Below are 17,904 nucleotides of genomic sequence, written 5' to 3'. Positions count from 1 at the left end.
TTTCATTGTGCCTGAAGAGGGCGCCAGCCCACGGAGCATTTCATCGCGTGACGCCATCAACATGCGATCCGAGTAGAGCTCCTTGATTGTTAAATATTGATGACGTCACAGCTCCTTTTAAGTCATTGTAAACACAATCGAGAAGCGAGGAAGCGACAACACAATGACTGCTTAACTAGGTAAGCTTTTGCAAGGACACAAGGTGCCATTTGCTTATTTAACACATTTTGCTCTCAATGGAATTCACGCCTGTTGGAAATGACGTATTATGTTTAACCTCCCGGCGAGTTCTACTTACACGCATGAATTAATGTCATCAATCACGTGAATTAGTTGACGTTGCGAAACCCTATGACGTCAAGGAGCACGTGACGGGACTTGTACACTGTCGAGCTCATAACCATCAAATACATTTCCATCATCCATCAATTCACATGCCATTGTTCAAGTTCAGCACCCTCCCCGCCAAAATCACTGTAGTTTTTTTTTGGGCATTCATTTTACTATTATCTGTCAAGCATTTCAAGGACTGATCTTTCAAAACCCACAAAAATTTAAATTCTGTGACAAAACAGGCACCAAACCTACCAAAAAAGAAGAGTATACTCATTTCATGCGCTCATTTCATCATTTCTGTTCTTTAGTAATCATCAATAGAACATGGGTTGGTTCCACCCAAATAACCAGTTCGTCCAAAAAGCTTTTTGTAAAATGAAATATCATATGTCATGCAGAGAAGGGATTTTGAGTCTTCAGGTGCAGCAGTTAATTGATTAACCGGCAATTAATTGATTATGAAATAATCAATGTTGTAATAATCGATGACTGGTTTAGAGACCTTGTTTAACTAAGTTTGTTCAAATCCTCAAAAATTCAGTCGTAAATATTTTCTGTTTTCTGTGGTCATCAATGAAAAGTGACTGTCTTTGTGGTTCGTAAAAGTAAGACATTTGTAAACTTTTTGGGATTTTAACAGTTAGCTGATGGGTCCAGCACATATTCCCCATTGAGAATTGGAAGTGGACTGTATGATAGCTGAATTATTTAATTTATGCTCCTTCAGGTGGCCTGTAGGCCAGAAGCAAAAATGAGGATCCGTCTCCAGGGTCCCGGCCATGCTAGCGTCCTCCTCGCCGAGCTCAACCGCTGCCGCCAATCGGGCCGCTACTGCGATGTGTCCCTGCAAGTGGGCAAGCGCACGTTTGCGGCGCACCGCGCCGTTTTGGCCTGCGCTGGCACGTACTTTCGCAACTTGTTCAGCCAGGCACCGTCGGTCCGCACCGACCCTGTCTCGCTGGAGTTTATTTCCCCATCTAACTTTGAGAAGGTGTTGAGTTTCATGTACACTGGGGAGATCTTGACGGATCTCATAGATGTCGGGGTTCTTTATGAGCTGGCTGAGAGGCTGGGCTTGAGTGAACTGGCAAGGGCGTGTCATGCCACCTTCCCGGACTTGCAGGGTTCCATGTCAGCTAACGCCAAGGCCGGCAGCCCCGGAGACCTTCCGGCTGCCTCCTCCGTCTGTTCCTCCACCGCCTCCTGCTCATCTCTGTCGTCTTCCGCTGCCCCGACCCCTGCCGGTGCCCTGTCACCTCACGCCAAAGTCGGTGCGGTGCCGGAGCGCCGGTCTCCAGCTGGGACTGCGCCCATGGACTTCAAAATAGAAGACATCCAGTCTCTTATAGGCTATGGGCAAATCGTTGCAGAGAAACCGGGACGCTGCGTTTTAAGCAGCGAGGCGCTCTCTGTGGATGCTGAACTCTTAACCAAGAAAGAGCAGACAGTGGAGGAGGTAGTTAAAGGCAGGCCGAGGGTTTCTGAGAAGACGAGCGACTCTGAGCCATCCCTCGCCTGTCCCTTTCCTGATTCTCCTTCGGAAGGTCTCGCTAGCAGCGGGGAAGAGTTGCTGGTTTCGCAGGGGAACGAAGAACGGCGAGCTCTGCGATTCAATGGCGCAGTTGGACAGACGACGGAGGAGCAGTGGGGGCGGCTGGCAGGCGAGATCATTGAACTGAGCGATGACGACAACTTTATGGAGGAGAGAGATGAGGAGGACGACGAGGATGAAGACGACCTCTCTGTGGAAAACGGACACGAAAAGGTCATTTATTAAGGATAGTGTTTAGCCAGCCAACTATGCTGGATTTTGGCTCTGGAACGTAACCACTGCAATATGCATGTTCATACGACCGATTGTTTTTGTTTTCCTATGCAGGTTCTGGGAGACGTGCTGCTATGTCAAGCCTGCGCGGCTCCTCTACCCGCAGATCCGGCTGCGCTGCGGAGACACGCCGAGAGCCACGTGAGCGAGCTCGGACAGTGCAGTCTGTGTGGCGTTTCGTTCCGGGACCGGGCCGCCGGGATCTCCCACTCTCTTGCCCACGTGGGGACGCAGCTTTTCTCTTGTGACATGTGTCACCTGGACTTCTGCAGCCAAAAGAAGCTGCTGCGCCACCAGCGGGAGAGCGGGTCCGTGCGTGCCTTAGCGCAGCTCGGCCAAGGCTGTGAGCTACGGTGTGCCGTGTGCGCAAAAGGCCTCAGCAAGGACTTCCAGGTTTGCTATCCATAATTGCCGCCCCTTCCAATATTTGAGGTACTGTTTTTTTCTGAAAAAAAATATAAAGCCTATGCACATTGTTAAATAGCAAGGGCACCTGTAAGCCATCTAGTGGTGATGGATGATATTACAACTTAACACTACAATTGACCTCTGAATATTCAGTTTGCATGGTATTTCTTTCTTTTCCTTATTTTTTTTTTTATATTTTGAAATGCTGTTTTTTTTTTGGAATCCCCCCACAATTTTGCAACAGCAATGTAAAAAAATTCTGGTTTTCAACCTCAGCCATGCAATTCGTCAGTAAACTTCAAGCACTTTTTATTTATGTTTGATTCTATCTGTAAAGAAATTATTATTCCCTTTGTATTGTTTTTGTTGTTATATAGTTTGGGGTGTCACTAAAGCAAAACATATTAGTGTCAGAGTCGCTAGTTTTCTCAATATATTTTTTTCACCAAAACCCTCGTTTTCTCTTTTTGTTGATCAGAGACAGATCTGTTAAAACTCATCGATAGTCTGCTGCTGATTTCTAAAGAATTGTAAAAGCTAGAAAGAATGGCAACGAATGATTCCAAAACACATTATCATTTTGAAGTAGCGTAACAATTTGAAAATTGTGACATGCATGCTGGACCTGCATAAGGTACCTCAATTGTGGCACTGAAATACATTGAGAAAAAAAATATAAAACAAGCAGCACAATACTAGATGATAAAATATATTTTATTTATTCAAAATAATAAGAAAGTTTTGATAAGATAAAAAAAATACAGCTTGCAGCGTGCACGCCAATAAATCTCCTAACTTTGTCTCAGGATAAACATTACAACCTTTCTCACATGCCTTTTTTTTTTTTTGTTTGCTACCAGATGGTGAGAGAGCATGTCCTAAGCCACGTGTGCACCCAAAGCCTGAGCTGCGGCGTTTGTCACCTGCCCCAACGCTCCCTGTGCTCTCTGCTGTGGCACGCCCTCACCCACCTTTCGCTGCCCGTCTTCCCCTGCCCGTACTGTGCCCGTTGCTTTGTAGAGCGCCCTCTACTGGACGCACATGTGGCCGCGCACGGCGAGGACGCCAAGGAGCGCGAGGACATCCGAGTGGTCACAGTAGGGGGAGAAAATCTTTCGGGAACGGAGGCGCTCAATTGTTTCCTTTGCCCACAGACGTTGCCTACCCCCTCTGCCTTCCTGTGCCACCTCAGCCAGCACACATCGGAGTCCTTCGGGGGCAGCGGGGAAGGGAGAGGGGGTCCTGGCTTGTTAGGCAAGCGTAAGGCCGAGCAGCCTCTGGAGTCCCCACCCTTGTCTTCCTCCTCTCCGCGAGAGCTCGGAGGTCTCGGAAAGATAAGTGGCACCAGTTTAGGCCCAGGAAGCGGAACGGGCCTCTGCTCTCCTGATAAGTATTTCCCGGGGTCCACGCACAGTTCATCTTCCGTTGCGCTGACCAATGGGAGCACGGGACACGACGGGGTGGTGGGCGTGCGCGGGAAATGGTACCGCTGTCGCTACTGCGGGAAGTGCTTCGCACACTCGGGTGAGTTCACGTACCACCTGCGCATCCACACGGGGGAGAAGCCATACCAGTGCAAGGTGTGCCTGCGCTTCTTCCGAGGCCGCTCCACCATGATCTGCCACCTCAAGACGCACGCCGGCGCGCTCATGTATCGCTGCACCGTCTGTGGCCTCTACTGCTCTACGCTCAAGACGATGGCCGCACATATGGAGCTCCACAAGGACCAGCTGCCGGCCGATTTCAACATTGAGCACACCTTCATGTATAACGACCACTCCAAAGAAGCGCTGACTTCTATGGATACTTGAATGACTCCTGGCAGAGGCGTGTGTGTGTATGTGTGTGTAGGGGTCAGGGGGTCATGTGCATTAAACACTCGATTGTGGTAGATGTAGTTGGCATCTAAAATGTGGATACTTAAGTACATAGTTCCAAAATGGTCATTTAGGGCCGCAAAATAATTAACTGTAGTGACAGAACAAGTATAACAAAATGTTTATTGTAGCCACAATATACATATAATTTGCATACAAAATCCAAATTAGTAATTTATGTGCATAAAATGGCGCACAAGTAAATAGATTTTTTTTTTTTTAACTTTAGTAACTCTAGAAGCCTCTATATAAAAATCCCGCTCTTACTCGCTCTCGATGAAAAACATTTCTGGGTCATCCCTGGATCAGGGAGTAGAAAATGAGTGATTGATCGGACTCCAACCTGTTTATTCACATCCACAACATTTTATCTTCGACTGAAACAAAATACTGTACTAAGTTATGGCCACAAAATAGGCATAACGTGCTCATGAAATACAAAACTGTGGGTTTAATATTTTCCGGTGATATCTTCATTGTCCGGTTAAGCAAATAGAGCACAGCAGCGTACCCTTCTCCAGAAACTTTAATGTCTTTCTTAGCAAAAAAGCTACAGTAGTTTTGGAGTCTATTTAAAAGTTAAACATTTCTTTACAATAATATGTTCTATGCACCCTCACTATTCTAACCATGGCATTCTAATTAATATTGCATTTGTGAAATATGAATTAAGCAGCTTAGTCACTAAGTCCACCTGTTTTGCTCTAACTCAGGGGGTGGCCATTTTGCAAGTTGCTGTCAACGAAAAATGACATCACAGTGCCGAAGTAACGAAAATTATGTTTTCTGTGTTTGGCCATGTGACGTTCACAAGCTGATCCTGTAATGTCATTTCTGTCAACAAGTGGGAAAATGGCTGCCCGATAGGAGAGATAAAAACAAGTGGATATTGCATATTCCAGAAACTATTCCAAATATTCAGAATACTGTTGCATGGAATATATTACTGTGACAAACATTTTTGACTCGAGTTCCTCTTTAAATTAATCTGAGTAATAACAAGACTTGATTTGTGAGTCCCAAGAACAAGTTGGATGTCTGAGTACAAAATGGAGAGCACCTTCTGTAAAAAGTGCAACATCCTCTACTTCTACATAAATTCTAGAGAGGCTGCACTCTGCTTACCCAACTGACCATGAATGATATTAATAGAATGAATTTCTGTTTTCTGGACACACTCAAGAAATACCTAAAGAGTGAGAACTCGCAGAATGTTTCATGTTGACTTTGAAATTAGCCTTAGCTCATATTTATGATACTGTGACCGCGACGACTTTGTATGTACATCTTTATACAATGTGTTTGTCTTTGTAAATGCCTTTTTATTAACAAGAATAGAACAAATCCACCAAGGAAATTGTGTCATCATGCATGGTTGTTTGATACAAAAAAAAAGAACACATCCATCGCTAGCAGGCCGTGATGACTCAGCACATTTATGCGTGCACCCTTGCCCCTTGTAAAATTCTTGTCGTCCTCTTCCTGCTATTGTCCTAACACCAGCTCTTCCCCTTCTTTATTGTTCAAACTTTGGGGCAAATTCCTCATTTGGAAATGACCCAAAAAAAAAAAAAAAATCAGCAGAAACCTTCTTTCAAACATAAGTAATGGTGTTAAATTTAATTTGTTCATTTTTTGTGAAATTTGTGAAGAAAGCAGCTCTAGTGCTTTTACATTCAAGAGGCTTTAACAAAATCATATTAATTTATGGCTTAGATAAGAAAAGAAAACATTACATAAGTATATTCATTATAACACTTATTTCCATTTTTTGACAGATTTTTATTTTTTTTCAATTATTGTTATAACCTATCACCATTTTTTTGCAGGAGCCCCTGCTTATTTTCTTCACAATTCTCCATTTAGTCCCATTTTTTTACGTGATTCGTTGCGCGTTCTCTGTGCATATTTCATTTTAATAGGGGCAGAAATTAAATTTAGATAAAATATAGAACCCATCCCATTTTTGTGGAAACCCCTGCTTTTTCCCAGTATTTTTTTCCCCAATCTGCCATTTAGTCCTGTCTTTTTTAAAAAATATCCGTTTTTACTGATTTTTTTTTTTTTTTAATTATATTCAGGGTCAGCGTGACTTTGCACTCACAAATACCAATTTATGTGCATTTTCGATTCATAAACACTCATGTCAGGGTTTATTCAAGGTCGCAGATCTTTGCCAACAGTTTTTGTTGTTTTTCTTGTTGCAAGGAAATTGAAATTCCCTCGCGACAAAAAGTAAATATCTGGTAACCATTTCATGAACATCTGCTTCCTTTGACGAACCTTGATGAGCATGAGCATTAACATGAGTGTCCTTCGAAAACACTTCAGCAGGATAGGGGCTCTGGTGAGTGCAGTTTGTGGCCACAAATGGGCATTTCTATCTAAATCGTGGCCACGATTTGTCATGTCTGTGGTTTTTACATCTATGAATTGACCAAACATGCCTGAATGCCGGAGGGTGGGAGTCAATCGATCGCTTGTTTGATCAGCCACTAAAGAACCGAGAGTCCACTTGCAAGCAAATTCCAATCATGACCCGAGATCTGACTGGCTGGTGCTCACGTCGCTCAACTTGCGGCGCGAGCCCTTGTCGCAAGCTGTCTCTCCTGTTCCTCCTCCCCCGTTGGGCCTGGTCCCCGTGTCCGTCTGCCGGGGCAGGCGGCTGACCACGGCGTTAATGAGGTTGTCGCGAAAGCCTTTGCTCAGGAAATTATAGAGGACGGGATTGGCCACGCAGTGAAAGAGCGACAGGCTCTGCACCAGGCTGAATGAGAAGTAGACAAACTCCACAACGTTGCAGCTGAACAGACCAGGCGACAGGTCGCTGATGATCATAAGCGCCATGACCAGGTGGTAGGGCAGCCAGCAGGCCACAAACACCAGAGAGTAGACGTGCACCAACCACACGTCCCGTCGGCCCTCCACGTCGGGTGCCGCACGCACGGTGCGAGCGATCAGCACATTGCAGGTGATGATGATTGAGGCGGGCCCAAGGAACTGGAAGATCAGGCACAGAAAGGCCACAGACACGAACCATTCGGCATAGTTGCCCTCCGGAAGCATATAGCAGCCTGGCTCGTCCCACTCCAGGAGGTCCACGTGGACGTTCTCCAGCAGTGCCAGGAACAGGGAGAAGAGCCAGAGACCTCCGCAGAGGGCCCAGCGGCGCCAGCCCGTCGCTGGAAACAAGACGATCCCTGACGGCCGGTTTAGCGACAGGTAACGTTCCAAGGTCATGGCGGCCAGAAAGAAGGAGCTGCTGTAGAAGTTGATACCGTAGACCAGACTGGTGAGCTTGCAGAGGAAGCGGCCCCACAGCCACACGCGGTCCACCGTCACCTCCATCATGAAGAAGGGCAGCACGATGATTACCATCATGTCCGACAGGCTGACGTTGAGCACGCAAAAGAGAACGCCATTGGCCGAGTGGCGGCGCCGCCAATTAACCCATAGCACCACCACGTTCTCCAGCAGGCCCACCACGAACACAAACAGGTAGAGCAGGAAGAGGCAGATGCGGCGGTATTCGGCATCCAGCTCCAGGGTGCACTGGGACACAAACCATGCCGTTTCATTGGCTGGGACTTGCGAGATGTTGGGCTTGTCTGCGCTCATCGTGGACGGCTCTGGAAACAAGTAAGAGAAAATGAGACCTCACTGAAAGGAAATGCTTTCTGGAATCTTCTGTCAGCGGTTGTCAATGTGCAGAACGTATCACTTAATCAAATGTACAAACGGTGCAGAACATTACGCTTCAATGTTTTTTAAATTCATTATCAAGTCAAATTCAGTTGGTCAGAGGTGCAATGGCCCCTTCTGTTTTTTCCAGAGCTGGATGTGTGAACTGCCTACTTTGCTCCACAGACGGCTATCATTTTTTTGTTCATCAAAGGTGACAGTAAGTCAAATTCAGTTCTAGAAAAAAAATAAAAATACTACTGGAATATGATCACAAAACATCAGTATGACAGACCAATCAGGAATAAGGCTTTTCCCAGTTGGAGTAAAGTTTAACTCTCAAACAATAGGTATGTTTTGCAGCCTAATGGACAAGAGAGAAATAAAGTCTGTGTTTAAGTTAAGGTTTTTTATAGTGCAGTATTCCAATTTTTGAATGAATTTTCCAATGAATGATCAGCGTACCTGGTGGGATCCTGATGTCTCCTTGCCTGCAAATTAGAGGAGATGCTTTGCAGCTCCGATGTTGATGGATGTCTGAGCTCTCTGCCGGTCCCACTCTGCCTTCTCCCCACTTTCTCACACACACACACACACACACACGCACACACAGATCTAACAGGACATCCTGTGTAAGTTGCAAAATTGTGGATCCGGCGATTCCCTCACCTCAACTTCAGGGTTAAGAGGGCAAAATAATAATCATCATCACCAGGACATTTGTATTTAATGCTGGAAACTATCACAGTGTTCATTTATTGAGCCGAGGCTGCCATTTTAGGTTAGCCAAGTATGTCAACACATCACCATAGAAAAATGGCACAAAGAATCTTCTGAATGATGGTTTCCATCAATTTGCAATTAGTTTGTTAGTTCTAGAGATAGACTGATGTTTTTACCTATTGGTCAAGGAGTCAGACAACATTATAGTAAAAGAAAAAAAAAATAGAAATCACATAAAATACGTCGCTGATACATTTGGTGTACAAATTCAAACAAGTGCCATAGCTTAGCGCACAACAATGGCAGGAAAGGGACACACGAGACAGGCAAGTTGGGTTTGGGGAGAAGGGAAGCTGAGGAAGGGGCCCCTTTAACATAGCTGCACACAAACACTTCCTTAGCATCACATGAGTTATCTGTTTTGTCTGTCTAGTATGTTGCAAAAGTGAGAGCACCTATTTTATGAGCAGAGTGGAACAGGATTTCAGTGGAAAACTGGGAAGCTGTGAACTCCCGACATGCCCGAGCCACTCAAAAACGATGCTGGAAAAGAATGGTGGCCGGACTGTACTCGTGACACTTTGGACCCAATTTGGACATTTTCACTAAGGAATCACATTTTAGCAAAGTGATCAATCTACTTCTAATAGTGGAAATAAAAAAAAACACTTTGTTGAGTAGCTGGCATGGAAGAAGGCAATGCAAGTTAAGCCTGTATGTAAACAAATGTTGCTTGCAAAAATGATTGACAGGAATAATAGGAACAGATGTTTTTCTAACGCTTTGAGGAATAGAAATAATTCCATTTCAGATGTGAAAATAGTGTTCTCCACTATATGCTCTGTGCCAGGGTCACATTTGTGAAACATTACTTGCATGATCCTCGTGTCTTTAAAAATCTCCCACTTTGTAAATATTGGTCTTTAAGCTATGAAATGTGGAGATTTCAAATGTATCCATCCATCTTACCAATGTTTCTAGATTTTGTTTCCATTAGGGCCACGGAAGAGCTGGCGTCTATGCCAACCGAGGCCTCGTATCCCCCTGAAGAAAGGACCACCCAGGTAACCCGACCCCGGAAGAGTGAAGAAAAACCTGATGGATTGATTTTTGCGGTTTTATTAATTCAATAGTCTTTGGCAATTTACCAGGGCTGTGTGCTCGTGTTGTGTTTCCGCTGCAGTGGCAGTTTGGAATATGGGAAAAGGTCATAAAGCAAAAAAAAAGCAGAAACATTTACATTGGCCGGGTCCTGTGCAGATTAATGGATACGCTGTTCCTATTGCTTCTCGGAATTGTCAGCAGTTTGGGACTCGCATGGTGACCCTATAGCGAGTCGCTCATCCTGCCTGGAACTAATGTGTGTGTTTGTGTGTTATGAGAGACTTCCAACAGTCAGCATGTTCTGTCTTCTCCAGTTTGACAGGAAGGAACCAGTCAGCAGAAATCCCTCTTCTGACACAAATGAGACAAATAACAGTCCCTGACCTCCACAACATCCTTGTCATCATCCTCAACCCCATTATATACACCTCCTGCATAACTGATTTAACACAAAAAGTTAAGGTTATTGACCTCTTAGGTAAACTAGAATGGAAGATAATTGTTTAATAAAGCAGCAAGGATGTTGTGTACCTCACCTTTGATAAGTAGCTGATTCTGAACAAAAGATCAAGGTATTCTAGAGCAATGAAATGTACACAAAGCAGTATATAATTCACCACTTCGGGGTCCAAAAAGGTGAGCGTCCCTTGCAATAATCCCCACTACAGTCAACAAATAAACAAGAACCATAATAAATCAAGTGAGATGGAAAAAAATGTTTTTGACCAACAATTTTAAAATAAAATAAACAGCAACATGAATTGCATTTGCTGTCATAGATAGATGAAAAAAAAGACATGTTTGTAATTCATAAATGAGAATATTCAGAGCAATCTAGCGAAATTGGCTGGTATTCCACGCACACTTGCCTTTGTACACTCCTGAACAGTAGGTGGCGGTGTGAAACAAATGATCGTAACGCGCCGGTAAACTAAACGTAGAAAACGAAGAAGAAGCTTTCAACTTTATTGGGGATGAATGTTCACGACTAATGTAGTCAGGGTTGTTTTGAAACGTCAAGTGAGTTCAAGTTGCGTGAGTCCGTGTGACACATCGGTTCGGAGGTCGACGGCTGACTTCTGGTTGTCTTTTGTCCTTTGCTTGAGCATCATTTGGTTTAGCTGAGCGGCGGTAATGGCTTCGCTGGGGAACTCGGCGGCCGCCTCGTCGAACAGCAGCAGCAGCCCCATGGTGGTGCTGGTGCCCCAAACCAAGACGAAAAAGAAGCACTTTGTCCAGCAGAAGGTCAAAGTGTTTCGAGCCAGCGACCCTGTCCTCAGCGTCTTCATGTGGGGCGTCAATCACTCGGTGAGTCACCAGCTAGCATGCTAACGCTGCTACCTCGCTTAGCATTTTTAGCTTGGATGTTAGCAGGTGAGCCAAACACATGCCTGCATGCATGCGCGCACGCACAAACACACGCGCTCACAGGACATCTGGTTCACCGTTGTATGACTTCATATTTGTACAACATGGCCTTAAAAACAAAACTTGAGGGTTGTGTGTGTGTGTGTGTGGGGGGGGGGGGGGGGGGGACATTTGCATATTCACTAGAAAACGCTTGATGGCACTCCACCAAACTCAATAATGTCAAAGTACAGTATCTGCTAACAAATGAGTGTGCATAGGGCTACTATCCATCCGTCCATCTTCTATAGTGCTTGTCCCCATGGGGGTCGCGGGTGTGCTGGAGCCTATCCCAGCAGTCATCGGGCAGTAGGCGGGGGACAGCCTGAACTGGTTGCACATATAAACAAAGAGCCATTCACTCACAATCACACCTACGGACAATTTGGAGTGCCCAATCAACCATTTTTTGGAATATGGGAGGAAACCGAAGCACACAGAAGAAACTCTTGAAGGCATGGGAGAGCATGCAAACTCGACACAGGAAGCCCAATCGAAACGTGCACCTCTGAACTGTGAGGCGGACTGCTAACCAGTTAGTATTCCGATTCATTGGACTGGTTGTTTGGTCCACACCTGGATATGTTTTTGTGTATTCACCCCTGCACAAAGCATATAAAATGAAACCCTGGTTTGTTTAACACGGACCAATTACTACAGTGTGTTAACGCCCCTAATTTGCCACTGTTAATTTAGTGACGAAGTGGTCTTGTTTTTCTCCAGATTAATGATCTGAGCCAGGTTCCAGTGCCTGTCATGTTGCTCCCTGATGACTTCAAGGCCAACACAAAAATCAAAGTCAACAACCACCTCTTCAACAAGTATGTTGTCTCGATGAAAGTTACAGTCGCGTCATTTTAATAACATCGCAATGCTTTCCTCTCGGCACAGAGAAAATCTTCCTGGACACTTTAAATTCAAGGAATACTGTCCGCAAGTCTTCAGAAATCTTAGAGAGCGCTTTGGTATAGAAGATCTGGACTATCAGGTAGAAGACTTCTCTTTACTGTCCTTACATGCCACTTAATATATTGAGTGTTATTGTTAGGTTTAATGCAGCGACGGATTTGTCTTGGTGTTGAAACATGACTGACTGTCTTTATTGTCAAACTTCCAAGGTGTCTTTGACCCGCAGCCCCCCAACGAGAAGTGTCAATGACCAAGGTGAGGGGCTGCTCCTCAACTCCTACGACCGCACGCTGATCGTCAAGCAAATCTCTGGCGAGGACGTGGCCGACATGCACAACATACTGTCGGATTATCACCAGGTGAGTTGGAATGAGAATCCATTGGACCAAATACAAATTCGGCTTGTGTCATAGTAACAAATCTGGTCAAGTCTTATTGACAGTTTTTCAGCACAGCTGTCATTGTTAAAAAAAAAAAAAGCCATGCCAAGAGTTTTTCAGGTGTCTACATTTCAAAGCAGTCATCTGTGCTCCTTAATTTGCCAAAATAGGCTTTTTGTTACTTTTTCTGAACTGGGTGGATGATGACATGATGTTAAATAGAGAGAGAACATGATCCATGATGGAAATCTTGATTGCTCAAGTTTTTGGGGTCTTATCAAGGCTAAAGAAAGATGAACATCGACATAAAGGAATGTCGGCCAGCCTGTTGACAGCAACGGATTTAAAGTAGCCATCTATGGTGTTATGACAGAGAAGTTCAATGTCAGCTACAAGAATGGGATTGCTGACTAGAGCCAGCATGAAAAGCATGACCTTCTGGCGTTTAATTTTTTTTCTTACTCTGGTAAAGGGTCTTTTTTTGTTGGCAAGCGCTTAAACAGTAACGTGACATGGAGTGTGATTTCTCTCAACCACACCTTCTCTCTCAGTACATGGACCATGTGAGTTAATAAAAGAGGGAAACTGTTTTGTGTGCAAAGACTTCATCACCATGCCAAGTTAGAAGTCCATGGAAATGTTGTCCATGCAGAATGCCGTCTGATCCATCTGATCTCTAAAGCTGAACAATGGAATGCGGTAGAAGCTCATTGTCACTCAAACGATGATATGAATCTTGTAAACGTTTCCCCTATTTTGACTGCAAAACGTGTAGCTAAAATAAAAATCCCCAGTTAAGAGGCCATAGAAGGAGGCTGGTGTGCTGCAGTTGAACCCAGCATCATTTGTTACGTGCCAGCTGTGTGTCCTACTTATTCCATCTGTACCCATAAAACAATTATCTCAAAGTAAAAAAAAAACCTCACGTCTTCATGGATGTGTGACACAGTTTGGCTGCTCAATAAAAAAAAAAAAAAACAATCACAATAATTGAAATCACAATTATTCAAACAATCATTTATTTTTGTTTATTAGTAAAAAAACATTAAGATACATTTCTTTGAAATGCTATATCTCGTTCTTTTTGGACCAAACAGAATTTATCAAATTAATTCGTTAAAATAAAAAAGGTATGAATTTAAGTATGTTTTCTTTGTATAAACACACATTTTATTGAATGAATGAATGAATGTCTTTCTATTTTTTTTCCATCTATGCCCCTCAAGCATATAGTGAAGTGTCACGGGAGTACCCTGCTGCCTCAGTTCCTGGGAATGTACCGTGTTAGCGTAGAGAGTGAAGAGACCTACCTGATTGTCATGAGGAACATGTTCAGCCACAGATTGGTGGTACACAGGAAGTATGACCTAAAGGTGAGGCCAAACGCTACTTCTTGCTTGCACTGCTGTCGTCAAACTTGTTTCCCCAACATTTTTCGAGCCAATGCACAGAGGCTTTGTTCAGACTGCAGGCAACTGCGACGCAAATTAAGATTTTATATTTATTATATTAATTTTTTTTAGATCACTGGAGGTTTCTGCTTTGCACGATTTAGTTTCAAGATTGATAATTGGACAGAAGCTTCATTGGTGTGGTTCTTCTCTGTGTTGAGAATTGAGATAATCAAACCACACCACACACATTCTGACAAACTGTTGTTAAATGCCTGACATTTTAATCCTTGTGTGGGGTCTGTCTTTCACAGATAGACACATTTTGAAAATTTGAAAAATCCTTTTTGTGTCTAACAAGCCTTATGGCCAACTTACATTGCAGTATATTGTCGGGCAGTTTTTTTTTTTTGAGGTGGTATTTGGTGTGAAATGTTTGAGAAAGGTGCAGATTTTCAATCTTGTGATCTCTGCAGGGTTCGCTGGTGGATCGGGAAGCAAGCGACAAAGAACGAGTAAAAGCCGACTTGACTTTCTAATCATTTATCTTCTCAACATGCCAAAGTGTTTTAATCTTTGAATATTTTGACTGTGCTTCAATTGTACAATTCAGGGTAAAGAGCTTCCCACCTTTAAGGACAAGGACTTCAGGAACAACATGCAGAAGGTGTACGTCACAGACGAGCAAAAGGAGAAGTTCATAGAGAAACTTAATCGAGATGTGGAAGTGAGTTTATTTTGTTCCCCTTCACTGTTGCAATTGCTATGCAATTTAAAAAAATATTTTTGAGTTTTTTTCCCCTGTGTTTTTCTCCCTGTCATCATTTGAATATTTTATGATGTTAGATTTTTAGACTTTTCGTAGGTTTGATGCTTAGTTTGTGACAGAGCACAATATTCTGTGCATCTTGAAAGATCACTCAAAATATTCTGTAATGGCTGCTTGCTTCTGTTTTGAAAATGGCAGGCAGTGGATGAGTTCATGATTAACATGTTGCTCTTATTAGATTAGGCCTCTTTGGTGTGTCTAATTAGATACACGCCTTGAGCGAGACTGTGATTGTGCTGTGACCTTTGTCCAGCTTTTGCTTGGCTTTCTATCTTTGGCACTCTGGCACACATCCAGTTGAATCCACATAAAGCCATCGGTTCGCCCATTGTCACATGGGCTAGCAGAAACGCCCTCCTGTGTGGAGGCCAGTAAAACGGTATAAAAGTAGGTAAGTACCATGGACAGTGTCACAATGCTCCTCTTTTCCTCAGTTCCTGGTGAAGCTGAAGATCATGGACTACAGCCTGCTGCTCGGCATCCACGACGTCGGCCGCGCCGAGAGGGAGGAAGAGGAAGGCGAAGAGGTTTCCAACGAGGAAGACCAGGAGAGTGAGAACGGCTTGGCCCCTGGCCCCGCCGTGGGATCTTACGGCACGTCTCCGGAGGGGATCGCCGGTTACATGTCCTGCTGCAAACCTCTCGGGCCCGGCGAGTTTGACCCTTATGTGGACGTCTATGCTGTCGCAAGCTGCCCTGGTGAGATTTTGTGCGGATGCGCTGTAGCAAGTACACGTGTGTCTTTATTGTAAGTGGGGTCCGGCTTTTTTTTTTTTTTTTTTTTAACGTCAATATTTTGCTGATCATAGAATTAATAAGATAACTTCTTATTTGCTTTCTTAACACGAGAACAAAGGTATTAATTACAATCAGAGACTCAGAAGATAGATTTCAGCATCAGACGGAGAAGCTCCGCCAAAGAAAGGGTTCTCACGATGGGCCTTTCTGTTATTGCAGGAGCCCCTCAGAGGGAGGTCTACTTCATGGGCCTGATCGATGTCCTGACTCAATATGACACTAAGAAGAAAGCAGCTCATGCGGCCAAGACCGTTAAGCACGGGGTGAGTATGACGCGCAAGGGACTTGAGGAAGAAAGGAGGGCTGTTTTTGACTTTCTACTGACCCGCTTGTCTGGTCTTATGCCCCTTTGTCACAGGCGGGCGCTGAAATCTCCACCGTACACCCCGAGCAGTACGCCAAACGGTTCCGGGATTTCATCTCCAACATTTTTGCATAAACTACATGCCTCGCTATTGACCAAAATTGGTGTGCCCAGGCAATATTTTGAATTTGTTGACATGAAGACGACTTCCATTGCATAGAGACAGTATAGCGTGCTTCATTATTATGTGCTTCGTTATTCCTCTGAAGGGAAGAAATCTGGATCTTTAACAGACCTTGTTCAGTGTTCACTGTTCAAGTGCACAATAGTTTCTTCCTTTTACAGTAAAGATTGCATTCGAAAAGGAATTGCCTCTCCAAAGCTGGCCCTTCTGGCAACTTCCCTTTGGCACTAGAGGCCGCTGTTGCGTAGTACTGGCATTCGAGTCCAGGAACTGGGCAATAGGTTCGCAGTGATTAATTCAAACTCCCTCTTGAACCGTAGCCCATGATCTTCAGCTTCACTAGGAACTGAGGACGAGCGTTGTCAAACTGTGGAAGGTTTCTCTTAGTGGAAGCAAAACAATATGAATGAAACTTGTGGGAAAGAGAGTCAAATGACCACCCTGTAAATGAACTCAACATGTACAAAACCGCATGTCGTTCGCAAGCACACTGACGTACATTCCGGAAAGACAGAGCGTCACAGTTTTCTCTTGGAAGCAAATAATGATTAATGAGCAGTTTCAGAGGCCACGTGGCAGACTTGAATGAGTCACTACTTTCCTGACGTGAATCCCAGCAACAAAGTGAATCGAGGACTTTCTTGGACCTTGGAGATGAATAAAGGTTGCCCTAATGACATGCATGAGAGATGACAAATGAGTGCCAAAACGTGTGCCATGTCCACAATCACGCATGCAAAATTTGCACTTGACTGTGACAGAAGTGCAAGAAATGAATTTGTTTGAAAGGATTACACTACTTGTTAATATTTGATTTAAATATTTAATATATGCAATTTGAATTAAAAGCATATCATAGTGGTAGTTTATCGATGACGGTGTATTGTTTTGTGTGGGAAGAATTGAGCAATACAGTACAGGTCATTTTGCGGCACGATGTTTAGATCTGCAGTTGAGTAGTTTAGCAGTCAGCCTTAAAATGCAGCATTCCAAAATCCTGGCATGGAAGTGTACAGAAATCTCTACTCTGTTTAAGGCCTCGTCGATTGCACATGTATTTTTGAAAATCAGCATTTTGACCAAAATATATTTTACAAAAAACTTGGGGTTGTTTTTTGTGTTCATTATACTAACAAAGTTGCATGCATACAAACAAACACACATGGTATATCCGGGCTATTGAATTTCGAGTTCAGTTGGTCCAAACTGTTCAAATCAAGACATGTCTCATCTGTTTGTTTATACATGTTCCATTATTAGCCATGGTGCAAGATGACACTTTCTCCTCTCAGCAGAATAATGCATTTGCCGTAAAGAGCTAAAATTGATACCAAACTCAATTTTCTATCAGCTTGGTCTGTCCAAATTTATACTAATTTGTGATAGGATTAAAAATATATATCTCCTGGAAATTTCTGGTATATGCTGAAAATTACATATGGGTCATTGGCAAATGCAGTTTACACAATTCAAGAAACTTGAGGTAGGACTTGCAGTGATGGTGGTAAGTCCATTTTGAGGGGAGGTTGATCGGCCACATTCAATTATGATTTACTGAATTCATTCATTGAGTCCATTCAGTGACCTTGAGGGCCTCCTCAAAAGGAGACTGTGAGGTCCCCTACAGGAGAACAACGTTTGGACAGAAGGCTATCTGTGAGGGACACTAACATCTGGATAAGTCTTCCTCTCAATACACGGGAAAGCCCGATGTATAATGATGTTCATTAATATGCATTGTTTCTGGT

General features: G+C 43.8%; 3 protein-coding genes across 3 annotated transcripts; 2 read left to right on the top strand and 1 right to left on the bottom strand.

Moving 5' to 3' along the window:
• Window positions 1–37: 37 nt before the first annotated feature.
• On the top strand, window positions 38–5,844 carry LOC125988207 (zinc finger and BTB domain-containing protein 39). Its single transcript, XM_049753097.2, has 4 exons — window positions 38–179; window positions 1,064–2,101; window positions 2,216–2,554; window positions 3,430–5,844. Exons 2-4 carry the CDS (start codon window positions 1,088–1,090, stop codon window positions 4,378–4,380), a joined length of 2,304 nt encoding a protein of 767 aa, XP_049609054.1. The 5' UTR covers window positions 38–179; window positions 1,064–1,087; the 3' UTR covers window positions 4,381–5,844.
• Window positions 5,748–8,704, bottom strand: gpr182 (G protein-coupled receptor 182). Its single transcript, XM_049753098.2, has 2 exons — window positions 8,593–8,704; window positions 5,748–8,075 (listed from the first exon to the last, which is right to left on the bottom strand). The coding sequence occupies exon 2, from the start codon at window positions 8,062–8,064 to the stop codon at window positions 6,979–6,981; it is 1,086 nt and encodes a 361-aa protein (XP_049609055.1). The 5' UTR covers window positions 8,065–8,075; window positions 8,593–8,704; the 3' UTR covers window positions 5,748–6,978.
• A 2,174-nt stretch (window positions 8,705–10,878) lies between these two features.
• On the top strand, window positions 10,879–17,025 carry LOC125988598 (phosphatidylinositol 5-phosphate 4-kinase type-2 gamma). The gene is made up of 10 exons (XM_049753964.1): window positions 10,879–11,262; window positions 12,085–12,182; window positions 12,253–12,349; window positions 12,480–12,629; window positions 13,877–14,023; window positions 14,518–14,556; window positions 14,655–14,768; window positions 15,305–15,569; window positions 15,828–15,931; window positions 16,027–17,025. The coding sequence occupies exons 1-10, from the start codon at window positions 11,089–11,091 to the stop codon at window positions 16,105–16,107; spliced, it is 1,269 nt and encodes a 422-aa protein (XP_049609921.1). The 5' UTR covers window positions 10,879–11,088; the 3' UTR covers window positions 16,108–17,025.
• Window positions 17,026–17,904: the final 879 nt, after the last annotated feature.

The sequence above is a fragment of the Syngnathus scovelli genome, chromosome 2 (genome assembly GCF_024217435.2).
Source record: "Syngnathus scovelli strain Florida chromosome 2, RoL_Ssco_1.2, whole genome shotgun sequence".
Classification (NCBI taxonomy): Eukaryota; Metazoa; Chordata; class Actinopteri; order Syngnathiformes; family Syngnathidae; genus Syngnathus; species Syngnathus scovelli.
This window is presented reverse-complemented; position numbering and strand designations above follow the sequence as displayed.